At 38.0% G+C, this 23,875-nt stretch overlaps 2 protein-coding genes across 2 annotated transcripts; both read right to left on the bottom strand.

Annotated features, from left to right (window-relative positions):
• Nucleotides 1-1,716: 1,716 nt before the first annotated feature.
• On the bottom strand, nucleotides 1,717-17,166 carry LOC131783822 (kinesin-like protein KIF20B). Its single transcript, XM_066172163.1, has 23 exons — nucleotides 16,594-17,166; nucleotides 16,156-16,359; nucleotides 15,521-15,644; nucleotides 15,098-15,319; nucleotides 14,433-14,476; nucleotides 14,217-14,284; nucleotides 13,918-13,989; nucleotides 13,562-13,708; nucleotides 13,239-13,404; nucleotides 12,846-13,061; nucleotides 11,908-12,047; nucleotides 11,510-11,684; nucleotides 10,868-11,134; nucleotides 7,768-9,483; nucleotides 6,876-7,028; nucleotides 6,368-6,566; nucleotides 5,289-5,956; nucleotides 4,924-5,022; nucleotides 4,394-4,470; nucleotides 4,061-4,154; nucleotides 3,848-3,920; nucleotides 3,583-3,728; nucleotides 1,717-2,498 (listed from the first exon to the last, which is right to left on the bottom strand). Exons 1-23 carry the CDS (start codon nucleotides 17,068-17,070, stop codon nucleotides 2,412-2,414), a joined length of 5,634 nt encoding a protein of 1,877 aa, XP_066028260.1. The 5' UTR covers nucleotides 17,071-17,166; the 3' UTR covers nucleotides 1,717-2,411.
• Nucleotides 17,167-18,124: 958 nt separating this feature from the next.
• Nucleotides 18,125-23,797, bottom strand: LOC131783811 (nuclear migration protein nudC-like). The gene is made up of 12 exons (XM_059100582.2): nucleotides 23,599-23,797; nucleotides 23,194-23,316; nucleotides 22,471-22,680; nucleotides 22,155-22,259; nucleotides 21,896-21,913; nucleotides 21,211-21,279; nucleotides 20,584-20,643; nucleotides 20,417-20,482; nucleotides 19,881-19,964; nucleotides 19,374-19,442; nucleotides 19,026-19,075; nucleotides 18,125-18,541 (listed from the first exon to the last, which is right to left on the bottom strand). Exons 1-12 carry the CDS (start codon nucleotides 23,674-23,676, stop codon nucleotides 18,490-18,492), a joined length of 984 nt encoding a protein of 327 aa, XP_058956565.2. The 5' UTR covers nucleotides 23,677-23,797; the 3' UTR covers nucleotides 18,125-18,489.
• Nucleotides 23,798-23,875: the final 78 nt, after the last annotated feature.

The following is a 23,875-nucleotide window of genomic DNA, read 5'->3' as shown; positions in this document are numbered from 1 at the left end:
AACGGAGGTTTATTCACTTAACAATAAAGGTAGGGTAATTTTAAAGTTAAAATTGATATATTTAAATGAATGAAAACAGAAGTAGAGACCAAACACGTCAAGTTTTGTCCCAATAGCATGTAATTTGCAGTAGAAGTACAGCAAGAAAATGGCCGAACTCCGTGAAAATGCACGCTATATATTTTGGTCTGCCGCGCTCACTTTTCTCGGGCCAAGGATAATATTTTTACATGATAAACACGAAGAATTGCTCGTTGGAGAAAACTCTTTTATTTTATGTACATTCATATACCCCCGATGATATGGTCGTCTGAAATATGGCAAAAATTTAGCGTACAAACGGAGTAGCAAATATAGTGTACTTTACGCGGGTGGTTACAAACGAAAGAAAGTTTAGTTGGAGATAAAATATAGATGCAAAGCTACTCCAAGGGATGAAAAACAACTTATAAAAAAATGAATGCAAGATAAATTTTCGTTGTCTTGTACGAGCGTTGTGAAAATGCACTAAAAGCCAGATAGAAATTATGCAAATTAGGTACGTTTTGGCCGATTTCGAACTTTCGAATTTTTTGCCAAAATAAAAACTCGCTGGAACTTTTGAATAATATTTTTGAAAACAGTTCACCATAAGGGTCTTTTGGAGCAAATAAAAAAAAAGTTAAATTTTTGCTTCTGTTGCCGGATTCTTGAAAATTACTGACAACCTCTCTTAACTCGCTCATATAACGTGACTTTCGTTGTATCGCTGTTTTCTTTCCGCTGGTTGATTCTAAAGATCGATCTCGAGCTATCGTTGAAGGGACTGGTCTATGTTCTCCTTCAGAATTTCCTTCTATGAGCTGCAAGTATCGAGATGGCGTGGCACTGGCCGACGCCATCTTGTTTGTACTGACCAGCTGCACTCAGTTCATACAGTTACTGAAATCCTCCTCTAAAACTCATAAGCAAATCATCACAATGCTTTTGAATTCTAAAATTTAGCATCTTCACTCTCTTGAGTGCTGAAATTTAGATCAAAGTTATGCAAAATGCTAAATAATGCTAGCAATTCTTTTTACAGAAAAAGTGGGAAAAGAATGCTTTTTAACCACATAATGCCAAAAAAATGCCAGCATAATTGAGAAGGGCCTAGTCCTTACTAGTCTGTTTGATACTGTATTGATATTCTTAGAAGAAACAGAAGCCACTCATGGTTTAACACCTTGACGAATGGCTAAGTCTAGAAACGTCAGCTCTCGAAACTCTTGACGGTGGCTAATTTATATCATCAACCCAGCTGATAGAACCAAATAAGCGTGTAATACCCCCCCCCCCCCCGACGCAGCAGTACAATTTCGTCAGAAACTTACCCCCTTTGTTACATTAGCTTTACCTCTATTCATCTTCATAAGCGCTAGTGCTTTCATAGCATCGATTTTCACCCTAATGACACGTGAACTAAAGCCAAATGAGGAAGTGCCAAAACGTATCCTTTCATTTTTTTTGTAAAGCAAGGTTTTGTTAATAGAATAATCATGTCAGTTAATATACCCAGTCTCCCTAATTCAGTACTGTCCCACTCGTCCGCATTCATTTTGCTGACTGAGGGGACGGGAGCAAAGATGGGATGAAGTGGAAACACACGACATGAAATTGCGACCCCAGACGGGAACTTTGTTCAGCAGCCTTTTATTCAGTAGAAAAACATGCATATAAAGTATGCTTATTCTCATCTTTTATTTTCTTTTCAAGCATCACAATGTTTGGTTGATTCACTTTGATTCCCTCACTGATTCTCTCACAAATAGTGAATTGAGACTTGATGGGTTCTCGAACAATCAGGATTATGGCAAATTAAGTAATCACATGTCAGCTCAGCCTGGGATACCAGTTATTATAAATGCCTCTCCTACAGCATTGTTAGCGTCCTCACTGAAAACAGATTTTTGTAATCGTTGATACGTGCGGATTAAGTCGACTAAACGGAGCGACCCAGTTTAGTCAGTAAAAGGCTATGTAAGCATGTGATAACAGAACAGATATGCATTGATGTAAGCACTTAAATCCCAAAATATATACATCTGTTTAGTAAAGGAGAAACGTTTTCATGCCTCTTGATAACTTTGTAACGTCCTGGCATAATTACTTTTTGTCTGATGTCATTACCCCTTATTAGCTTTCAGTTTCGCGCATAGATTGTTCCTGTGACAACAGCCATTAATTCATTCCTACTACAGGAAAATTGGCGATTCTTACCTTTAAGTTACATGTGTTAGAGAACTGAGATGTTTTAGGCTCGGAGTAATTGATCTAAAGCTATTGGACTTCATAATTTTAAACTTATATTTACGATACCGTCTGATTTGGAATAAAAAAACAAAACAATGCCACTTCAGCCTTTTTCTTACACAGAAATTTCCATTCTATAACTAGTTATATTTGACTGCACGTGGACGCAATTGTCTGGCAATAATGTTTCTTGTGGACTCTTGCTCTGTCTTCACTTCACGACTTCCCTAAAAGTAGCAGAAGGTCAAGTACATTTAGATACATGAACACTCAAAGAGTCTAAGAAGAAGGACTTCTATGTGTATTCAGTCTAAGGGCCTGTTTACATGGAGGTGAGGGACCCCAGGTGGGTGAGATAACCCGCCTAGCCGTGGTCGAAAAATAAAACGCTTTTACATGCAATCTTACAACCCCGAGGTGCTGGGGTGAGGTTTCTTGAGGTTGTTGTTGCGCTTGCAATTAAGGAATTTCAGCATAGGCATCCCAAGCTCACATCTCCAGAAAGACGAAAGATTAATTCTCGGACACAATTACGCGGTGGCTACGCGAGGTATAGTAGACTTAATACGTTATCAGGAATGGTTTGAGAAACGAAATATGGTCGATTTACAACTCTAATTATTCCGAAATGTGAACATTTTACACTCCTTGGGTGTCCGTTGTGGTTTCTGGTGATTTGTGCCATGAGACGGCTAGGAAATGTACAAAGTTTTAAAACATACATGTTTCGCTTTTGAGCTTTTTGCCATGAACGCGACCCCGGCTAGGCGGGTTACCCCACCTTGATACGTTTACATGGCAAATTGCCACCCCGGCTGACAGGATTACCCTACCTGGCAGACCGAGCAACCCGCCTAGGCGGGTCACCCCACCTATCATGTAAACGTGATCAAGATGAAATAAGAAATTATATGGACAGGCGGGTTACCTCACCCACCTGGGGTCCCCCACCTCCATGTAAAAGGGCCCATAATTGCGGTAACTGAAATCTTGGCACATTGTTCATACGGTTTTCTCTTATATTTCACGAGAAAATGCTATACACGTGCGAAATTCGCCAAGTATGGAGAGCAGAGAAAGGCAGTTGGAAGTATGTAAAAACATCTCGCTTGCTTTTCAATTATTTCTTGGGACCTAAATAAGAAAAGCTCAGATTCACGCATGCACTTCAGATCCTCGATGGAAATTCAATTCAGTTGTGATTGAACGCGAAAGTGAAACCCCAAATTTTCCACTCAGGCCTCGTATAGAGCGCCTGAGCGTTTTCAAACCGGTCGGAATGTGCCTCACGAAGAGTACAATACACTGTACCTGTTTTGCGGGAGATAAGAGAGATGTCATCCCAGAAGGTTTCTTGAACAGCTTCTTTCCCTTTTTCGCGGAGGACTGAGTCAATTTTGGTGGAACATTTTCTGTTTCTTCATTCGATTGCGATGAGTACTTGTCATTGTCTTCAACTGGAAAAGACAAATACAGTTCAGAGCTTTACAATTAAGAGGCACGCCTTGTCAACGTGAACGACTTTAGGACATGTCCATAGATCGATATTACGCCATTACTCAAGAAAGCTTCACACCTGCAGTGTTTTCTTGCAATTCTTGGAAGAGTTTTTTCTTTTTTGCTTCTATTTTGGGTGGCCCTGTCTCGTCCTGCAAAAAGTTTCAAATTCAGCATTGAATGGGCGCTCGAGCAAAGCAACTCAGAATTTACAACTCCAATATCCATTGATAATTTCTTCATTTAACAAACTGACGCGTGCTCATCACGTGACAGAAAGAGATAACCTTACCACTGACGACTTTTTAACTGGTAAAGTCGTTGACTTTGTTGCGGGTGTCGTCTGTTTGTTTCTCACAGATTGTCTTGTGCCCAGGCGACTTCGTCTACGAAGAAATAAAAGAAATGATTAACTTACGAGTTAACTTTTAAACCCGGTGTAGGGAAGATGAATTGTTAATCTGCATGAATTGATTTAAGGCGGTAGCCAACAATAAATCAAACCAAGCGAATACTTTGGGATTTTTCAAGTTAGTACAATGGCCATTGAACTGTTTCTCTCTTAAAGTGATTTTTTTTGTCCCAAGCCATGAAAGCCAGTCAGTGTGTATGAGTGTGTGCTCACGTTTTCCTTGAAGAGCCCGGAGTAAAGTCCTCCTCACTGTCGTCTGTTTTTTGTACCTTCGTCCATTTGGTTTTGAGCTGAAACAGAGCAAAGAACGGAAAGGGTTACATATAAACTGTATCAGAAAAGTGGATAAATGATTACCGTCACCCTATGGTGTCAGGAAAGAAAGCACCCTTGAGGAGAGAGAGCTGTTGCTTTATGTTTTGTCTCCAAACGTGACTGTGCTGTTCCACTTTTGTCCTTTGACAAGATAAATTTTTACGTTAAAAAATAACCAAAAGAAAAAACATTGTACACGCAATTCAAGTCATCAAGGACTTGAATAGTTATATAAAATTTCAAGTAAAATCCACACTTCTTCCAGCCATGAGAGACGCACTGAATAAAAAAAATCATCTGATTTTATTCCTCTTGAACTATTCCATGAAATTTTTAGTTGATGTTTTTGTCAAATGTCGGAGTCAGGAAATTGTCATCAACTTCATGCCAATATTAAACCAAGAGTGAACCGGCTCGTAAGGATTTACCTGAGACAATGGGATGTCACTGCTGTTCCTCTTCAAGGATTTCTTCGCTGATCTTGAACAAGATGTTGTCGAATCCGCCTTGTCAGCTACATCAGGGTCCTAATAAAACAAACAAAGAAACAACTTAACAAACAGACGGTGATAAGGTCTTGCTAGCAGCTCCTCAGGTCGAAATTGTAAAACGGTTTTTGGATTAACAATAATATCGAACTTATGTAATGAAAGAAGTTAGAAGCAGGAACAGTAACAGATGAGCGATAGACACAAATGAGTATACTTCATTTAATTTCGAACACCCGAAGCTCTACTAGCACTGATATATGTCATCAGGGGTATAAAATGAAACCCATAAACATTATTCTCACCGAAGAAGAGGAATCTGTTTTTGAAGAGTTACTTCTTTCAGCAGCGAGTTCTCTTTCTACGCTTTCTTTTTCATGTTTCATCTCTTCTATACTCCTATCCTTGTCGTCAAGCTGCCTCTGGTAATCCCGTTTCGTTTTCCGCAGTTCCTCTTCCATCTCTCTTCTCAAATCCTGCCTACACTGCTCGCGGATTGTGGATAGTTTGATCTCATACTCTGCCTTTTTGGCGTTAGCCACCTCTAATGTTTGACGCATGGTTTTCATGATGTTGTCTCTTGAATCGTTCATTTTGCTTATTTCCTCCTCTTTCTTTACCAGCTTTTCCTCAAGAGTTGCACGTTCTTTCTGCAACATGGCTATTTCCTTCTCCATGTTCTGCATCCGCTCGAAGATGTTTCGCTCATTAGCCTCGCTCTTATTGGACATATCTTTCATAGCATCGCTAGCAGCCGTCGCTTTCTTCTTCAAGCTGGTTATTTCCCCCTTCTTTATGTCCAGTTCCTTAGTTGCTAACTCACACTTTTCTTGCCAAGTTTGCAGTTCTATGGAGAGAGTTTCCAATTCATCCTGTCTTTCTTCAAGTGCCTGTCCTTGTTCAGCTAATAATACATCTTGTTCCTCTAAAACTTTTTTCAGGTTGGCAATCACGTCTTTGTCCTTTCCCGCATCTACGGAAAACAAGAGCATGATTTCGCAACACGTTTGAGAATTGCTATATGTTGAACACATGATGTCTCTCTCTTTCTTTTTTTCCCTTTGCATCAAAACTTGTCCCCAAGACCACTAGCCACAGCTAAAACCCGAAAAACTCTTTTCAGTTCAACTGCAATATTATGGCATGCATATTTAGCAGACGTCTTAATTTGACTTGCTATTATCTTAACTCTTGCTGACCAAACAGGCATTACAATCTGTGTGGTCGCTTAAGGAATTCTTTACTGTATGCAATCAGTACAACTCGACATAATTTTTGCGACAGGCATACCCTAGCCATTACAAACCATACCCAGCGATCAATCACTCAGAATCCTTTCATACAAACGATATCATCGAGACAACGAAACTGTTTCAGCGGCTACCTGACGAGAATAGACGTAGATTTCCTTCCATGGAACTCTTTTCGTCATTCAGTGTTTTCACTTTGTCTGTAAGTGTCCTGATCTGTTCTCGGGATTTTTCATTTTCAATTGATGCTTTCCTAATATTTTGTTCCAGTTCGTCGATCGATTTGTTCCTGTCTTCGATGGTCTTTTGCATGGACATCATCTCCTTCCACACCTATAGATCAACAAGGAAAGACACGAGGAAAAAAATGAAAAGCAGAGTATATTTGATATCACGAAGCCGACAAAGTCAACAATACTGAAGTCTCTCTATGGCCAAAGGAAAATCTGAGCAGTATCTCAGCTACACGAACGGAGTAGTAAAAGCTGAAAGCCAGCCAGTCTTTAGTACAAAATTGAAAATGTGCTGGGACTTTGCCAAGTTGACAAGTGAGAGCAAGCACTTGCTATCCGGCAAGGGAACCTGGAGTGAGCCAAACTAGCGGTTTTTCGACGGTCAGAATCTGTGTGTGAAGAGCCCTACCTTGTCCAATTCTTGGAACTTTTGTTGATCAATCGTCTTTATTTTTTCCCTCAGCTCTTCGATTTCTTTCACTTTCTCTTCAATTTCCTCGTTTCTTTTTTTCAGTCTCGCGTTCGCCTCATTCGTCTCCTGTTCCAGCTTTACTTTGGCTTCCTGAAACGAAAAAAAATTTATAACTTTCATTGCTTCCAGAGCCCGTACAGAGATGATGTTTATCAAATCTAAGCTTGGGCTCAATAAAAATATAAATTTACACAGCCTATCTTTTCTGAAAACATAAATAGACTTCTGACTCAAGGTTAGTTTAAAAACTGTCTGATGGGGACTTTTTTTTTGGACAAATCTGGCTGCGGTGGCAGGAAAGTACGAACGATATGACGTTTTGTCCGCCATATTGGATTTCCATGCCCCCGACCCCCCTAGAAACAATGGGCTAAAGCCCATCGTATGGGTCCTTCGGACCCACAACCGGTTACCTTTACAAAAGCTCCGGCTACTTAAAACCTCAAAGAAAACTCTGGCTTCGGCACGAACGTTTTTTTTTTTTGTCCATGAGAAAGTATGAGGCCTTAAACAACGCGAGCACTGATATTATTAGTGCCAGACCCCCGAAAAACCTCTTCCGACTCGTCTCAAATCTTCTTGTTGGTAAAACGCGCATCCTGAAGCACTAATAATGAATGCTTTCTAGCAAGCTAGTCGTTTGGTATAGTAGAAATACTTCACCTGACGTAAAATAACTTCAAGGTCACAATTGAAAGATATTTAAGTCGTGGAAACAGTTTTATGCCACTGTGGTATATTATAGCTAATTCCATGGTTAGCTGTAAAAGCTCAAAGTGTGTGATATAGCCACATTAATAGTCAACAATACACTAATCACTATTCATACCTTAATCCTCTCATCACTGCGTGCCATTCCTTCCTCGAGGAATCTCACTTTATGTTCAAGATCTGGTACAACTTGGTTTTTATATCTTTGAATTTCAGTTTGCAGTCGTGAAGTTGTCTCGTTCGCAGCAGAAAGTTCATCTTTTAGTTCATGAACTTTTCCATCCATAGAAGCTAGACGCTTTTTCTTTTCATCTAACTCATTCGCTGACGCACTTCGTGCATTACACATTTCTTTACTCGCCTCTTCAACAGCTTTCTCTTTTTCCAACACGTTTCTCTTCTCATTTTCCAGCTGCGTTTGTAAACAAGCATTCTTTAGCTGCTGAGAATTCAACTTTTCTTCCAAAGACTGAATGCGTTCGTCTTTCTTCTTCGTTTCTTCTTTTTCTACATCGATTTCCGCCCTTACTTCTTGTAGTTCCTCGAGAAATTTGGCGGATTTCTCATCGTACTCTCTCTTTAACCTCTCAAGTTCCAGCCTAGTTTCTTCAAGTGTCACGTTCTTTTTAGCCATCATATCCTTACTCTCCTCTCTCTCTTTATCAGCTTGGACAAGTCGTCTTCTTAACGTTTTCAATTCTTCCTTAGTTTTCAGATTATTTTCCTTGGGTAGCTTTTCCATTTCGGACAGATGCTTCTCTTTCTCTGCTAGGGACATTTCGAGGCGTTTAATGGTGTTATTTCTGGCAATAACCTGACTATTTTTCTTGTCCAGCGCTTTTGTGGATTCTTCCAACTGTTTTTCCAATTCTTTCAAACTATCTTCACTATGAAGTTTCTTCATTTCTTTTTTACACTCTACCAACTCCGATTCCAGTTCATTTATCCTTCTTCTGCTCTCACTCTTGACGCTCTTCAATTCTGCATCTTTTTCCTCGATTTCCTTTTCCACCCTTTTAGTCCTAACTTCTTGCTTTTCAATGTCTTGAGCACTTTCTTTGCTCAAGTCTTCAGGACCTTCTGCCTGGTAAACTTCGCATTCTTTCTTGGACAAAACTGCGATCTCTTCTTCAAGAGCTTTCTTGGCATTCTTCAATTCCGCTGTCGTCTTTAAATTCTCCTCCTGAATGTTCTTCAGTTGTGTCTCCTTTTCTGTAACTCGTTTCTTCATGTCGTCCAGTGCAGCCATTTTATCACAAATATCTTTCTTAGCGTCATCCAATTCTGTCACTTTTTCGCCAAACTCCTTCTTCATCAACTCAAGTTGAGATTCTTTTTCTTTGCACTCGCCTTTCAACGTTTCTAGTTCAGCTTTGGCATGGTACATCTCTCCTTTAGCTGCTTCAAGTTGCTTTGCCAAAACAGCCATCTCGGTGGCCATAATGTTGTCTGTCTCCTCGGCCTGGGTGTTTCTTTTTGCTTGCGAATCCTCAATAACCTGATTTAGAGACGATATCTCCTTCTCCAGCTCCTTACAGCGTTCTTCTGCTTTCTGCAGCTCGTCTTTAATTCTTATTAGTTCTTCGTCGTTGTCGAATGCTTGAGCGACATAACTTTTCTCACGGGCTAATTCTTCTCTTGTCTCCTCCAATGTCCTTACTAATTCTTTCATCATTGTGTTATTTGTCTCTAACTGATGCTCTGTGTTTGAAAGTTTGGCCAAGGCAGCGTCCAGGGCACCTTGTGTCCGCAAAAGCTCAGCGGAATTTTCCGTCTTCTTAGGCGCTTCCTTCTCCTTCTGTAGCTCATTTGTGAGATGTTGTAAGGTTGCGTCCTGTATTTGGTATAAACAAAATGCAGGGGAGTCAGTCTGGTTAACTCAAGTGATTCAAGACATACACGCAGCGCGCCAGAGAAAACGGAAAGTGTGAGATGTGTGAGCTTGGATATACTTTATGGACTTCAATGTCAACATAATGAACTTAACGTGTTTTTCAGTCATTTTGGATACCATACGCGTGGTCAATTTTTGGGAAAACTAGGATCAAACTACACCTTCGAAATAAATGAATAAACGAAACTAGAAAGGCATGGACGGTGACTGGATACCAAGGAGAATCACCGAACTACTACACATCCATACGCCTTCCATCTTTCACCGTAATTTGTTTAAGAGGTAGGCTATCAAGGAACGTTGAGCTTAGAGGTCGTCAACTTAATTGTTAGCAAATTTCAGAAAAGGAATAGTGTCTGTTCTTGTCAGTCATTGTCACGAACGTTTGCTTTCAAACACTCCAAGTTCCACAACAAAGTTAATCAAATTTTCTTGCAAAGTGGGCCTGATAAGTCAGATTGTCAAATCAAATTCAATCATCATTTCTTTGACTACAGTAACCTAGTCATGGTGAAAACGCTCGGTTTCTGTAGCATGTCACAATTCAGAATATTTTTTGATGCTTTCACTTCACTTAACTTCGTTTTAGCGCCACTCTTTTAATATTTCCACATAACTCCTAGTTTACATCTGGTGAGTTAAAACGGGGTAAACCCTACTCCTAAGTTTAGAAAAAATCTACCCTCCCTACCCCTGGAAAATTTCTTCTCCAGGTGTTTCTCCGCTTTTTAGAGACAACTTGATCCCAGGGCGCACAAAAGTAGACCGCCGCCGCCGCATGAGAAACGACACGAACACCACTAAATATACGTAATCGTTCGTTTATTGATTACAGGTTCAGGAGCACCAAATAAACGATGACTTCATGAAACAACTACTATGAGGCATTATTTTGTGCAGCCAATACCGAGGGGTGGAGACTCTGTAGCCAGGTGATTGCAAATTGTATTTTGTCTTGTAAGCTATTAAATGTTTCGTCAGCTTTTATCTGCTTCAAACTTGGAACACATCCATATATTCAGCGCCTTACACCCCATACAAATTCAAATTCTGGTCGTCAAGAGTTGTTTTTCAGTCACATTGACGACCAGTTGGTCGCAGTTTCAGACCTTGAATTTGACTTTTTGTTTTCGTTTGAAGAATGATGGATATGATTGCGAGTTTTCGTCTGGTACTTTACAGTGTACAGAGTAGTGAGGTGTAATTTGAAAAACGTCAAGTGGTGTACTTTTGTGTAAGAAATTGCGTACAAAGTTACGTACAGAATGTTAAACAGAACAGTTCGTGTAATTGGTAATGTCGAGTTCTATCGCCTCGAACGCACCTGTTTTTTAATGCAAGCTTCCTGTTCATCAAGCGCTGCTTTCAGTTTACTGATCTCTGCTTCCTTCTCAGAGAATGCTTCGCCAGCCTCTTCAAGCATCTGTTTAAGTTCTGCAGCTTCCTCGTTGGCGTGATTCAAGTGAGCCTGCAATTCCAAAACTGCCTGTGAGGTCGCTGCTTCTTCTTGTTTGTTTTCTTTTAGTTGTTTGATTTCCTGGCGCAACTCAGCAATCTGTGCATTCAGTCCACCAATGAGTTGCTGCTGCTCCTGAAAAACGAAGCACAGATTTCTTGATTACAAACCAAAATTGTGAAAAGAAATTACGACTTAAATCAATTACAAATATTTTGCCTTGAGAATGCTGTCCCAGTGGTGTGAGACGAAAGAGAAGTTCGAAGACCATGCAAACTTTGTTGTATGTCTCTCTCCATCCGTGAGTATAAATGGGATCTGAGGAAATGGCTAGGAAATCTGAGGAAATAGTGCGGGTTAGCGGTGATGAAAAAAAAAAAACTTCCTATCTGGACGGAGTAGCAAAGCTTGTTGCGTTATGCGACAAGATCTGAGACAGCTCAGCTTTACTGTCTAAAAGCATGATCATTCTGTCACTTAAGTATTCCGTTATTCCATCAACTTACTCACCCGAACTTTAGTCTGCTCTGTATGTAAAAACACACTTGGCACCCATTCCTCGTCTTCCTCTTCTATTCGTTCGACCCGAGCTCTTTTTCTAGATATTTTGACGGACTGCGTCAGCAATTCGATCCTGCGATCACACTTCTCCTCAACAGCGGTTACTTCCATTTTAACACGTTGACTGAAATTTGAGAGCGAATTGCGCGGTTTCTACATTGCTCAGCAATTATCACACCTCAATAATGACTGAAAGTTAACACACAGCTTAGATGAAACTCAGAAGCATTTCACTTCTACATTTTTAAGAACGTTATGTCTCACAAATGTGTGTGATTTTAAGGTTTGGATGATAATAGAGCAACAAACTAGGGGGACTGATATTACTACTGTTCTTTGCTTATTACCTGTAGGCTTTCTCGATGGAAACAAGCTGTTCAGCCATTTCCTTGCACACTTCCTCCCGTATCTTTACTTCCAGTGTCTGCATCTTACGCTTCTCTTCGATCAGTTGTTCTTGGAGAACTTTAACCAAGTCCACAAGTTGCTAAATGTGACAAAATCGATAGAAAAGTAAGATATGACAGCATAACAGACTAAAGCCCTAGCTGATGTTAATTAACACCATCCCATTCCACTGACTTGGTTTTTACTTTTGTGATTTTGTGCATTTAGGCTGCTTGACATCAACACTTGGAGTAACTACATCATCAAGAGATGCACGACGCGCGTTTCTTTAACTGCGGATAGATTGGAGACGAGTCAGGAAGAGGATTGCCTGGGGTCTGGTACCTACAACATTTCCTAGTGTAGTGTCTTGTTATTCGGGTGAGTGTAGTCCTGTGAAGGACTGTTGTTGGTAGTGGTGATTGATGTTTCGTCAACCTGAGTGGAAAACATCTTCAGAGTCAAGTGAATATTTGTTGTCACTCGAACGTTCTGAGGCCGGTTCGTACAAACTGATTGGTCAGTTTTGCCGTGATGTAATTGGCTGTAAGACCCAGATAGTGCAAATCAGTTGTCATTGGTCAGTTTCAGTCCATCGGTAAAATTATGTCGTTCTGTTCGGTTCGTTTGTCATGTCAATGTCATAAATGAGTCGTCTGAGTGGTGCGGGTAGTAGTTAACACCTCCTGAGGTTAGTCTGATCTAAGTTAGTAAACCTTTATAATAAGCAAACTTATAAACTTATAATTGATTAACTCATAATACTGTCAGTGCCAGACTCTTTACAGACCCTCATCAGTTCGCGTTGCTCACAACCTCGTATTCTCCCGCAGGCAGAGAAACACTCTCGCCAAAGGAATAGTAATAATGGCCTGCTTGCAAGCTTTGAGTAACAAACCTGTTGATAAGGGTTGGGTTCCATAATGACACTTTCCTCCTCTATCTCTTCATCAACCTCTGCTAGAGTATCATCACAAGGGGCTGGTGTGTGAAGTGCTCCTTTGATCCATGGCACAGAGGGCCTTGCTGGTTTGGAGCGTGGTGTGGCAGCCAAGGCACGGGCCTTCTTTGCTGGAGGAGGTAAATCCACTGGTTTGGACACTCTGGTAGTCACCTGACAATAAACAAGAAAGAAAGGGAGAACTAGACATCAAACTGTACACTGAAATATTTGGCTTCTAATTGCTAACTTTCTTCATTAAATTCTCCAAAGCCTCTTTTTTTGTATTAATGATACATGTCTGGTAAAATCCAGTATATAAAGATGGAAAATTTTCAAATATTTTCTAACCTTTTTGGCGATAGCTGAAAACTTCATCACATGGAATGTTTCATCAAACATAGAAGCACACATGTTAACATTGACAATCATGGAAGCCCTTCCTTTTCCACAGAAAAATCCCTGAAACAGTCTAGTGAGTTTACTTTCACGGAATGGGATAATAAGGGGTTGATTCCTACAAAAATAAATGAAAAGTTTGTCTATGGTAAAAGATATAACATTTGTTTCAACAAAACAAAAACATAAAGTACAGCAGTATGATTGAGGCTAATTTGAAAGCTAAAAACTATTATCAACATGGATTTGCAGTTTACTGGATAAATCCTACTTACGGGTTTTTCTGATTGTAACGTAAATATTCCAGGCATTTGCCTAACGTCATCAAGGAAGTGTTGATGTTACCAGCTTCTTTGAGTCTGTCTCCCTTGCTCTGGGTTTTTGAGTAGCGCTCAGATCCTGCTAAATCTACAAATGAAAGTCTGCAGAAAAAAAATTATGTTAACTGTAGCTGTTGTATAAGTATTTTAAGTAAAACTGCACATGGAGCCATGTGCCTCTATAACTATATAGGTTCTGGAGGCTACTTTACGGCAAGTTGATGATGTGTTATGGTTTTCAATTAAAGAATTTTGAACTGTGATTTCCAAAATAATAATATCAAGAAAAATTGCACAACATGGTCACTTACCTGCTAACTCTTGCTACATGAGGATCATCAACATCAACTACTCGCAGAACCTTGATACTGAAGATACAGTGACTGAAGAATGAAAGAATTGCTTTGTTAGTTACATAAAACTATGATAAAGTCTACTTCTGTGTGTCAACATCATCATCAATACCACTACAACCACCACCACCATCATTGTCATCATCATCATCTCACCATGCTAGTTGGCAACAAAATAATGTGTTGTAGAGTAAATGAAAAAGAGACCATTTTTAAAGAGCCTAATGTAACCAACCATGATAATTTGTTGTATTTACCTGCGACTGGAACACTGGTTTAACTTTGTGGAAGCTATTCTTTGATTTTTCTGGCCAATCTTAAGAATCTATACATGAAAAAAGAAATAAGATTTTTTAGTATCACTGCGTCACTCCTCTGAGAAATTGAAACAAACACAGTTATAATTACACTGATGTTATTTAAGTGCAGGTAACCAAGAGGGGAAAAATATTGAGGATGGAAGCATATCTTACCTTGTAGGCTTCATCAGCATTGGAGACATAAATTTCTCTCAATCCTTCATTAATAAATGCAAACAGGCATCATTAATAATTTGCCTAAATTTTCCACTTTACTAGATCATCATCATTGTAGCATAACTTCTTAACCATATTTGAAATTACAATTTATAAAATGAGCAAATATATAATGAAAAAGAAGAGGCAGGTATTGGTGACTTAGGCCACTGAAACTGTCAAATCCCTGACAACTGATGACACAATTGACCAGTCTAGCTGAGTGTGCAGTTTTAATAAAAAAAATCAGTCAAAAAATTATTGTTTGGAAAGTAAGGCAAACTAGATAGCTGTGACAGATTGTCAGGTGCTAGGATCTGGTTGTTGTATCTAAGTACAGAAAGCACAGATCTATGTTAAGACTCAAGTAGCTTGTACCACAAAATCTGGATGTCTCAAATGTAATAAATAGACCACACTGCTTGCAAGGGAAAGAACTGTGGAAAACACTGGGAAGCATACAGTACTGTTCATGCTCAAGGGAACATAACATTTACCTTTTTTTTACCATCTAAATTTGTAAAAATAATAAAGTTAACTCATTTATTGATCATTTCTCAGTAATTAATAAAATAACAAAGCAATGTTCAAAGGTTCCATTTTAGTCTTTATTCAGCACATACCTTTGATATAGGGGTTCCCGTTTGCATCATCACCAAGTCTGAGTGTTGTTCTTTTTTTACCTTTCCCTGTTGGACATGGCTCCAACAAATCAAAGATTGTTTCATTGTAGATTTCAGCATAAGAAACCCAAACAGAGAATTTGACTGGTCCTTGTGCATCTACATTGATTGTGGTGTCATCTGCCACCCGAGAGATATTCTCGTCATTGTCAATGGAGGACTCTGAAATGACACGACAGGATCAATTAAATCTAGAGAAAATACTAGTGTTTAACTACTTCACTTGGCAAGAATCTCTTTAGAAAATTCTTGAATAAAGGAGGATTTTAGATGAATTTTCATTAAAAAAAAAATGAAACCATGCTTAAGTGGGAGCTACAACTGAAGTAACCTTGCATCTAGTTTGGATAAAATGTTAAATACCTTCATGTCCTCCATCCTGACTCTTGATTGTGTTATGCAGAACTGAGTCATCAATACAACTGACTTTTGACAAGTCAGCAGTAGAGTCTTGGTCCAGTTTGAGAAATGCATTTATGTCAAAAGTCTGAAAGAATAATGCAAAATACATAGATGACTGCTTTTCCTGATGAATATCTTGTAATACCATAAATGCATCTATGAGTTTCCCATCTCAAGAAGCCTCCCTTTCTCAAAACAGACTCTTTTCTTTTTCACTATTGGCTGCAATATTGTGTCATGCAAGTGACCATGCAAATCATTTACAATGTTAAATAAAGTCTTGGAAGACGGAAGTAAGAGGCCTTATCAGCAGCAGTAAATGCTGGTGATCATGTTCCATTGCTACTTTTTATCCCTAAACAAAAAACATTAGAACACAACTCCAGGCAGTAAGATTATTGAATAATTTATTTATTGAATACTACACCACACAACTTAAGAACATGATAAGAACGTTTTCAGGCTCAAATCGAAAAAATCGCAAATCGTAAAACATTTGATGTTCCTTGAAAAAAAGAGTGTATAAAGTATTCATTTAAGATGTTTGAGAGCTCGGTTCAAAAAAATATCACCCACCATTAATTGCTGTAACTCACCTCTTTGTTGAGAGACGAGAGTAACGCACACTTGAAATTACTTTCCTTCTGTTCCTCGTCATATGTAAGCCTCACAACATCTGTGCAGAATCTTGGTTTGAGGTCCATTCTCTCGTAACTCTTTCCCTCTATACTGTTAAAGAGTACATCAAGACTTCGAGGTAGAATCCCACCATCTTTGGGGGTTCCTTGAATTGTGTAAGTCTAAAAGAAACACCGAAAACAAAGATGTTTTGAAGTATACGACCCAACTCAACTAGAATAAATCATATCAACATGTAACTGACATCAAAACGACACCCAACCAAATTAATAAGTGTTATATCCTTTTACAGCTTATTACCATGAATCCAATTTGTATTCGAAAGAAAGCAAAGAGGTTACAGCTCACTGATCGCGTAGTTACAAATGTTCAAATAAAACAGAAAGCTCGCTTACCTTTCCCGAGTTAGTCACCCCGTAGGTAAAAACCAAACAATTTTGTCCCTTAATGAAGTCCGTTACCAAAGGAAGAGTTGTCTCATCGAAGAAAACTTTCTGTGTTGTATCCTCACTAAACACATTTGTGAACGAAAATCGATGCGAAATCTCACCGCCAGCCCGAGTGCTGTTTTTGAATGCAAACGATTCCTTTGGCGCGTTCATTAAGACCGAAGTACGGCTTTCTCTCTCTACACATTGTTGATCTTCGTTTGCCTCGAGTTCTTCGCTACTAAACGGCCGTGCTCTTAAATAAACCTTAATGTATTCTCTCCCAGAAGTGTCCGAAGAGGTCTTTTCTTTTACAGGATCATCAAATTCATCGAAGAGATTCTTGCGAATGTCCGCGTCATTGTCACGGTTAGGATGGTCGATCTGACCATCATCAGGCTCTTCTTCGCCGTCCGAAATAGAACTGCGTTGATGCTCAGACATTTTGTTCTACCAAACAATTGTTTTCAGCGATTAAAATCAGAAGAACTTACAATATTTACCATACAAATCTGCGCGAAAAACTCCTTCATAAAGTTACGAGAGGGAACAATTTTGAAATTGCCACTCGTTGATTCCACTTTCATCTGATTGGTCCGTTAGGAAATGCCGCTGGCCGAATTGGGGCTAGTTCATTCATGCATTTCAGGTCTTGGAAAGAAATATTTCAAGCGTGATATACATCGACTTAATCGATCGCCCTATACTACGCCTTAGTCCATAACAATGTATAATTGACGATAATAACTGAAGGAATTTAGCCGGCATGTACCTTCGACATGTGAAACTGGTCCGTTAACCCACCGAAACCAACAGGGGCACGTAAAGTCGAGGTTCCCTGGTAAATGAATTAAGGGTGTAAGTTTCTAAAGAAACTGTGGTGCTGCGTCGGTGGGAGAGATAATTTAGCAGGTAATTTAGTGTTAACGACTGAGTTGACAAAACGTAACTGGCCACCTTAAAAAGTAAAAAAGCTGACGTTTCGAGCGTTTGCCCTCCGTCAGAGCGATAGAGTTAACGCTCAAAACGTCAGCTTGTTTACTCTTTACGGTGGCCAATTTATGTTTTTAACTCAGTTGTTAACACTAAATTACCTGCTCCCCGGTAACCTTCCTAATGTTCAAGTGAAATCATAACATCTCGATGTATAGTACTCTCGAGGCTAAAAAAAGGTCGTTGAGTTGCGAGTAACCCTTCCAACTCATGTGAAAAGACTTATTCTTAGAGCGCTCAAGTTCTTTTGTAATTCTGATGTATCGCCATTTAAGAATGGTTATCTCACTCGCCTAGTTCATTGGATCTGTCTCCATTTGGCCGGGGTCTTGATCTCCATTGTCGATGATCCGTTGGCCTTTCTAATTTCAACTGCAAATATGTATTATTTTGCATTCACATGTAATTATATAGGGACCATGAATTTGAACTGAATGAAAGAAAAAAATATTGTGGAAGTAATACCCAAAAAATTCATTAACTACTGACAGAGAGAACTACAAACTTAGTGAAAGGTTACTGTTTATTTGACTGATGAGTACCTGATATTTCTATGAACCCAATTTTATAGTTCTAAGTGCTATCTTGGGTCATTTTTGTTTGCAGTATCACAATCCATAGTGTTCTTTATTCTAAAGTAAAAAAGAAAGAGGGCAAACTAATCGCTAATGCCAGAGAATGACCGATCATAAGCTTTTGTTGAAAAGAGAATAAAAATATTACTGCAAAGCACAAAGTAACAGACAACACAATAAATGTCCTTTGTGAAAACCAAGCAATGATTCTCCATGATTTTGCTTTGTCTCACATTAAATTTTGAACAATAAACTGGTGGCTTGGTTTGATTTGCATCATTAACTTGAATAAAATTCATGAAAACTTGGCTTTTGAGAAGTCCATCTCTGGGTGTTGTTCCATGAACCTGGCAAAAAAGAGCAAATATGAAATTACAATTTTGTTTGTCATTCATAAAGAGAGAGGTGGTTTACATCATCAACTAAGTAAGTTTACAGCACTTGTTGAATAACAATATTTTAATGGATGGCAAGGGGGCCTCCAAACACCACAGGGCTTATACAAGATAGGCCTCCTTACTTAAAAAACATAACACACACACACACACACACATATAAGCAATACACATTCATTGGGAAAATTTCCAAAGCCAAACCACCAAATGTCAGTTGTGATAGGAAACAAACTTTTTTGTTTTTGTAAACTCCTCCTTAAAATATAATATAGGTATTGCCTACCAATGAAAACACAATCCAGAGGAGTTTGTACTCACTACCTTGACAGGTAAAAATAATGGTACAAGGTCCTGAACTTCCTTAGTGATGCAATTCAAGTAAGTAAGCCAGACAATGGGAATTTCAACTCCATTTTTGAGGGACAAAAAAACTCACTTTTTTAGGATATCTTGCTTTTTCTGTTCTTCTGAAGTAGGTAATCCCATCTAATGAAAAAACAAATGTTTGAGTAATCAATAATTCAAATGTTACAACTGAAGTTGACTTCTCAGAAGTTCCAAATTTCCAGTCTTGATTAACCACCTACAGTATGTTTTTCTGCAGTGCACTTGCCATTATTTGAGTTTTGACTCAGTTCCAATTGAAGTAAACATTTAAATTTTCTTCTTCTCCATTTGTCTTCAAATGATGTTAACATGATTGTTGTTACTTTTAATGAGGCCACTACCCTATTTTTCCATTGTATAGTTTGTAATATATCTGATGACGTATTTTAACACTTACAGCTTTTTGTCTTTGATCAAACATCATTTTCTCCACCATTCCTCTTGTTTCATCATCTAAATCCCCAAGCTGCAGTAAAGACAGCAATAAATGATGTTTGCTAATATGTTTTAATCAAATATAAAAAAAAATTTATTGATTTACTAAGAAAACTGTCCACACTTTTGATTTCATCCTAGCAGGGTGAACAGGAGCAGGGGTAAACCTCAAAATTACAAAAAATTATCTCAAAATATTTCTGCCGCTCAAAGTTTTCAGAGTTTGAATAAAGAGGGTAAGTTTCTAGAGAAACTGTTGGCGGGGGTATAACAAGATAATTTGGCTTTATCAACTGAATTTATAAAGTAAATTGGCCACCATAAAGAGTCTCTAAGCTAATTTTGTGAGCATTAGCCAATGCATTAGCTGACGCTTGAGCTTAAGCTGCTATGTTTTTACTGAAGACATCAACAATTGTTGTGGCGATTTTATAATTTTCTCCATATTACACCCTTGGAATATTCTAACCTTTGAATTTTCTGGTTGAACTTTTTTGGTGTTAATCTCTGGATCTGTTGTCAACAGGTGTGACCACCATTCCATTTTATTAACCTGACAAAACACACACATGGGTTGATTAGCAATTAACAATAAATCACTAGTTTAATATGAAAAGAACATAAAAAAAATCCATGAAAACTGCCATTACAGTGGCTAAAAGGGCTCAAAACTCAAATCTATACAGTCACCATTTTGTGATCTGAAATCCTGAAATGGTTGCCAGGGAAAAAAATTTTTACTAGTCTGGAAAATTTCTAGTAAAATGGCAACTATCAACAAAAATGCAACCACTACTGACAGCTTTTTCTTCTTAAATGACAATCTTGCTAACTCCTTTCAAACAGAGAAGAATATTTTGTGCAATATTACACAATCTTTAAAAGAGGGAAAGATCTTTACTAACCACATAACTGCCAATTGCATGCCTTTAAATTCATGACTTTTATTGAAAGTTTAAGTCTTTTATGTAGAAAATTAACCCAATTAAACTGGTTTTCACCTACTTTTTCTAGGGTGATGACAACATTTTTCTGATCCTGCAGTACCCATGAGCACTCCTCAATCTTCACCTAATAAAAAATCATTATCGCTGTTTACCAAAATCCTTTTTGTTTATTTTGCATTTTTAAAAATTCTCCTGTATAATAAAGGTAAATTAAATTATAGCTACCTTCTTTGGCAGGTCTCCATCAATTATAGGTGGATGTCCTTTTAAGCCAACTTTTAAATGCTATGTACAGAGGAAGAGAGAAAAACAATTAATTATACCAAAATTTTATACCTGATAGTTTCAGTTTGGGTAAGTCAGTTTTGGGCAAAATAGCCAGCTAATTTAACCCAAACTTTCAGAAATATTTCAGTACTATCTACATGTTGTTCACCAAGGACACCTCTAAAAAAATTTGACCAGAACATTTGAAGTGAGGATGAGCACTAAATGCACTTCATCAGAATAACAAAAGCTTCATCAGAGGAAACTTACAGGATGACAAAAGGAGAGCTTGCACGTTTTGATACATATTTTAGGCTTCACTTTTCACCCTTATTTCAAATACCACTTCCTTAAGTAATAAAAGCATTTCTATCAAAGATTTGTACAAAACGACAAGCTAGAAAAGGGGAAAATCAAATTTTAACCAGCAGTCAATTAAATGAACCACAACATTATGTGTTCACGATGATAAACTCTCCACAGCTTGTAGGGTTTAGCCTACAGTCAATGTTCTGATGTAGTTTGGTTCTTTGTTTTTAATTGTTAGTTTGGTCATGTAAAAATTACTGTTAATAAAAAACTTACAGACTGCTGTATATCCACTATTACATCTCTTCCTTTCACTTTAAAACTGACATTTAAAGGAATCCAGGCCTTAAATTCCATTCCAAAAAGAACAACATTATTAATAAAATTTGCAGTTATATTTCAGAGAACAGTGCCACAATATTGTATGCCAGCATTGTCAGATCTTATCAGCTTATTTGATCACAGCTTCTTCAAGTAAACAAGAAGAAGCTCAATAATATCAGTATGAATCCATCATTCCATGCTGACTTCCAAATGAAGGATGTAAATTCATCACAGTGGAATTTTATAAAAATTTTAAATACAAACAAACAACCTTCCCACTAGTTTACATATTAAGGTGGTGAATATTTTAGTGCTGGTGACTAGCTTGTGAACAGCTACCAGTCATTCATATGAAAAAAAAAAATTCAAGAAAGATGGCAGGGCACATGCCATTGGAAACTTGAACTGGAAAAAGTCATCAAGTTAGCAATCAGGGAATTGGTTCACATAATGTAAATAAAAATGGTAAATATTGTATAGAAATATTAACAATGTTTGCCCTTATAGATCACATTAATTCCTAATAGACAGTTTTATTTTGAAAAAGGTAATAATTTTGAAGTCATAACATTGAAATAATAAAACAGACAGGTTGTAATTTTTTATTCCTCTGACTGTTGTATGTAAATCTGCTCACCTCTACTTCTTGCAATGTCTGAAATAAATATATAAAAAAAAGTTCATATAAGGTAAAAGTCAGTTGAAAAGAAATATCAAGTCTTGTATAGATACACACATAGGAGCTTGAATGAGTTTTATTGTAAAATACAGTAATGGTATACAGAATTTGATGTTTCAAACAGATTTTCATGTGGGTGATATAAGCTCACTAGTTTCATCAGGTAGCTTGGCAAGCTTACTAGTTGTAAGAAGTGGAATAACGCCTGTCAACTCACTTGTGTCCATCTATAGTTTTCAAGGTCAGCTCCATTGCCAGAGTTAGGTTTAAGTTTTCCTTTAGCATCTTCATCTTCATCCTCAGAGCCTTCAGCTTTGGCAGTCTAGCAGGGTAAAGAATAAGCCAAAGAGTTAAAAAATCCTTACCAAGCATTAAAACTACACCAAACCAGGAAAAAAATTTTTCCATGTACATCAAAAGCATGAGATATCTATTTATGTATCCATTAAGTGTAAATAGGAAAATGTTCTGAAACTAAAAGAAAGCACTTGACATGTTTGTACAACTTCTTAATGATAAGAATAAAGGCTAACCTCTCCATTTTCAGCCTTTCCATCTTTTTTTGTGTTTTTTTCTTCAGTCTCTTTTTGCTGCTTTTCTTTTTTTTCCTGTTCTTCACTTTTTATCCTCTCTGCTTCTTCCTCTGTCACTTCTTGTATTTTTGCCTCTGTTTTCTGCTGTGCTTCCTTATTAGCTTTTGCTGCTTTCAAAGCTTCAGCCTCCTTCTTCTCTTTTTCCTTTTTCTGGTAAACAAAAAAACCACAAGAAAATAATGTTATTTGCATATCCTCAATAAAGAAGTCAGTAACAAAAACTGCTCCTCTCTAGTAAGAAAAGAACAAATGTTGAACAATTCAATGCAAAAACAAGGGAGCTGTCCACTGGAATCAGACAGAGACCTTACAATTCCCAAGCTTCTACATGTAATTCCAATTTTTAAATATTATGAAGCTTGAAACAACTGGAGCTGTATTTCAAATTAGAGGAATCAAACTTAATAGTCTGCAGTTATTCCAAATTCACAACTTGGATTCACTACACTTTGCATGAGCCTCACAACACTTAATGAAAAAATGTAACTGATCTGATGGTGTGGCGCATTGAACTTTTGAAATGCATGCAAACAATTAAAAAAAAAATAGTATTCATGGGTTACATAAATGTACATATGATGCCCTGTACAAAACATTTGAAGCTAAGTTAATAAATAAATAAATGATAAGAATTAATTCAAGTAACATATAATTCAAACAAACCTCTTCAACTTTCTTCTGATGCTCCTTGAACTTGCTCAGTACCATTTTTTCAGCATTTGCTTTCCCAGCCCCAATGAAAAAGTCTGTTTTTCTTTCCAGAAATCCAAAGAATACATCTAGCAACTGTTAAGGAACATTTTTCAATGACATCGAATGTGAAAAATGTGACGAACATATAGCGAAACAATTAAAAGATCAGAAAAGATGTTATGGTATTTTCAATACTTCTTGACTTGCTTGATGCAAGCTGGGGTCGACGGCAGGATGTATGACACTATGTGCACCTCACAGATAACATACCTTCAGCGGGAAACGACACTTTAGTGGCATATTTAATGGCATATTTATCGATTTGTTCCAAAGAAAATCAACCCGGATACAGATTAGGTAATTTCTCCCACGTACCTCAGCAATCCCTCCTTCGCATTGCTGTGCAATCGCGAGCAACATTCCATCAAAACGTTCTGAATGTGAATCTGCCATGTTCTTATTTGGCTGGGAAGTCTCAATTAACACAGAGAGACTGGAATTTTCAACTATCCTGTCTAAGTTTTGAGAAAAGAGATGTACTTTGTCAAAACGACCAAACTGCAATGTGCTTCCACTGATTACTTTATGTTTCAAGACACATTCTGTCACTCAGGGAAGAGGCTGCTGGGAAATTGTTGGCTGTTTATCACCT

The sequence above is a fragment of the Pocillopora verrucosa genome, chromosome 9 (assembly GCF_036669915.1).
Source record: "Pocillopora verrucosa isolate sample1 chromosome 9, ASM3666991v2, whole genome shotgun sequence".
NCBI lineage: Eukaryota > Metazoa > Cnidaria > Anthozoa > Scleractinia > Pocilloporidae > Pocillopora > Pocillopora verrucosa.
The sequence above is the reverse complement of the archived record's forward strand: the minus strand, read 5'-3'. Positions and strand labels throughout refer to the sequence as shown.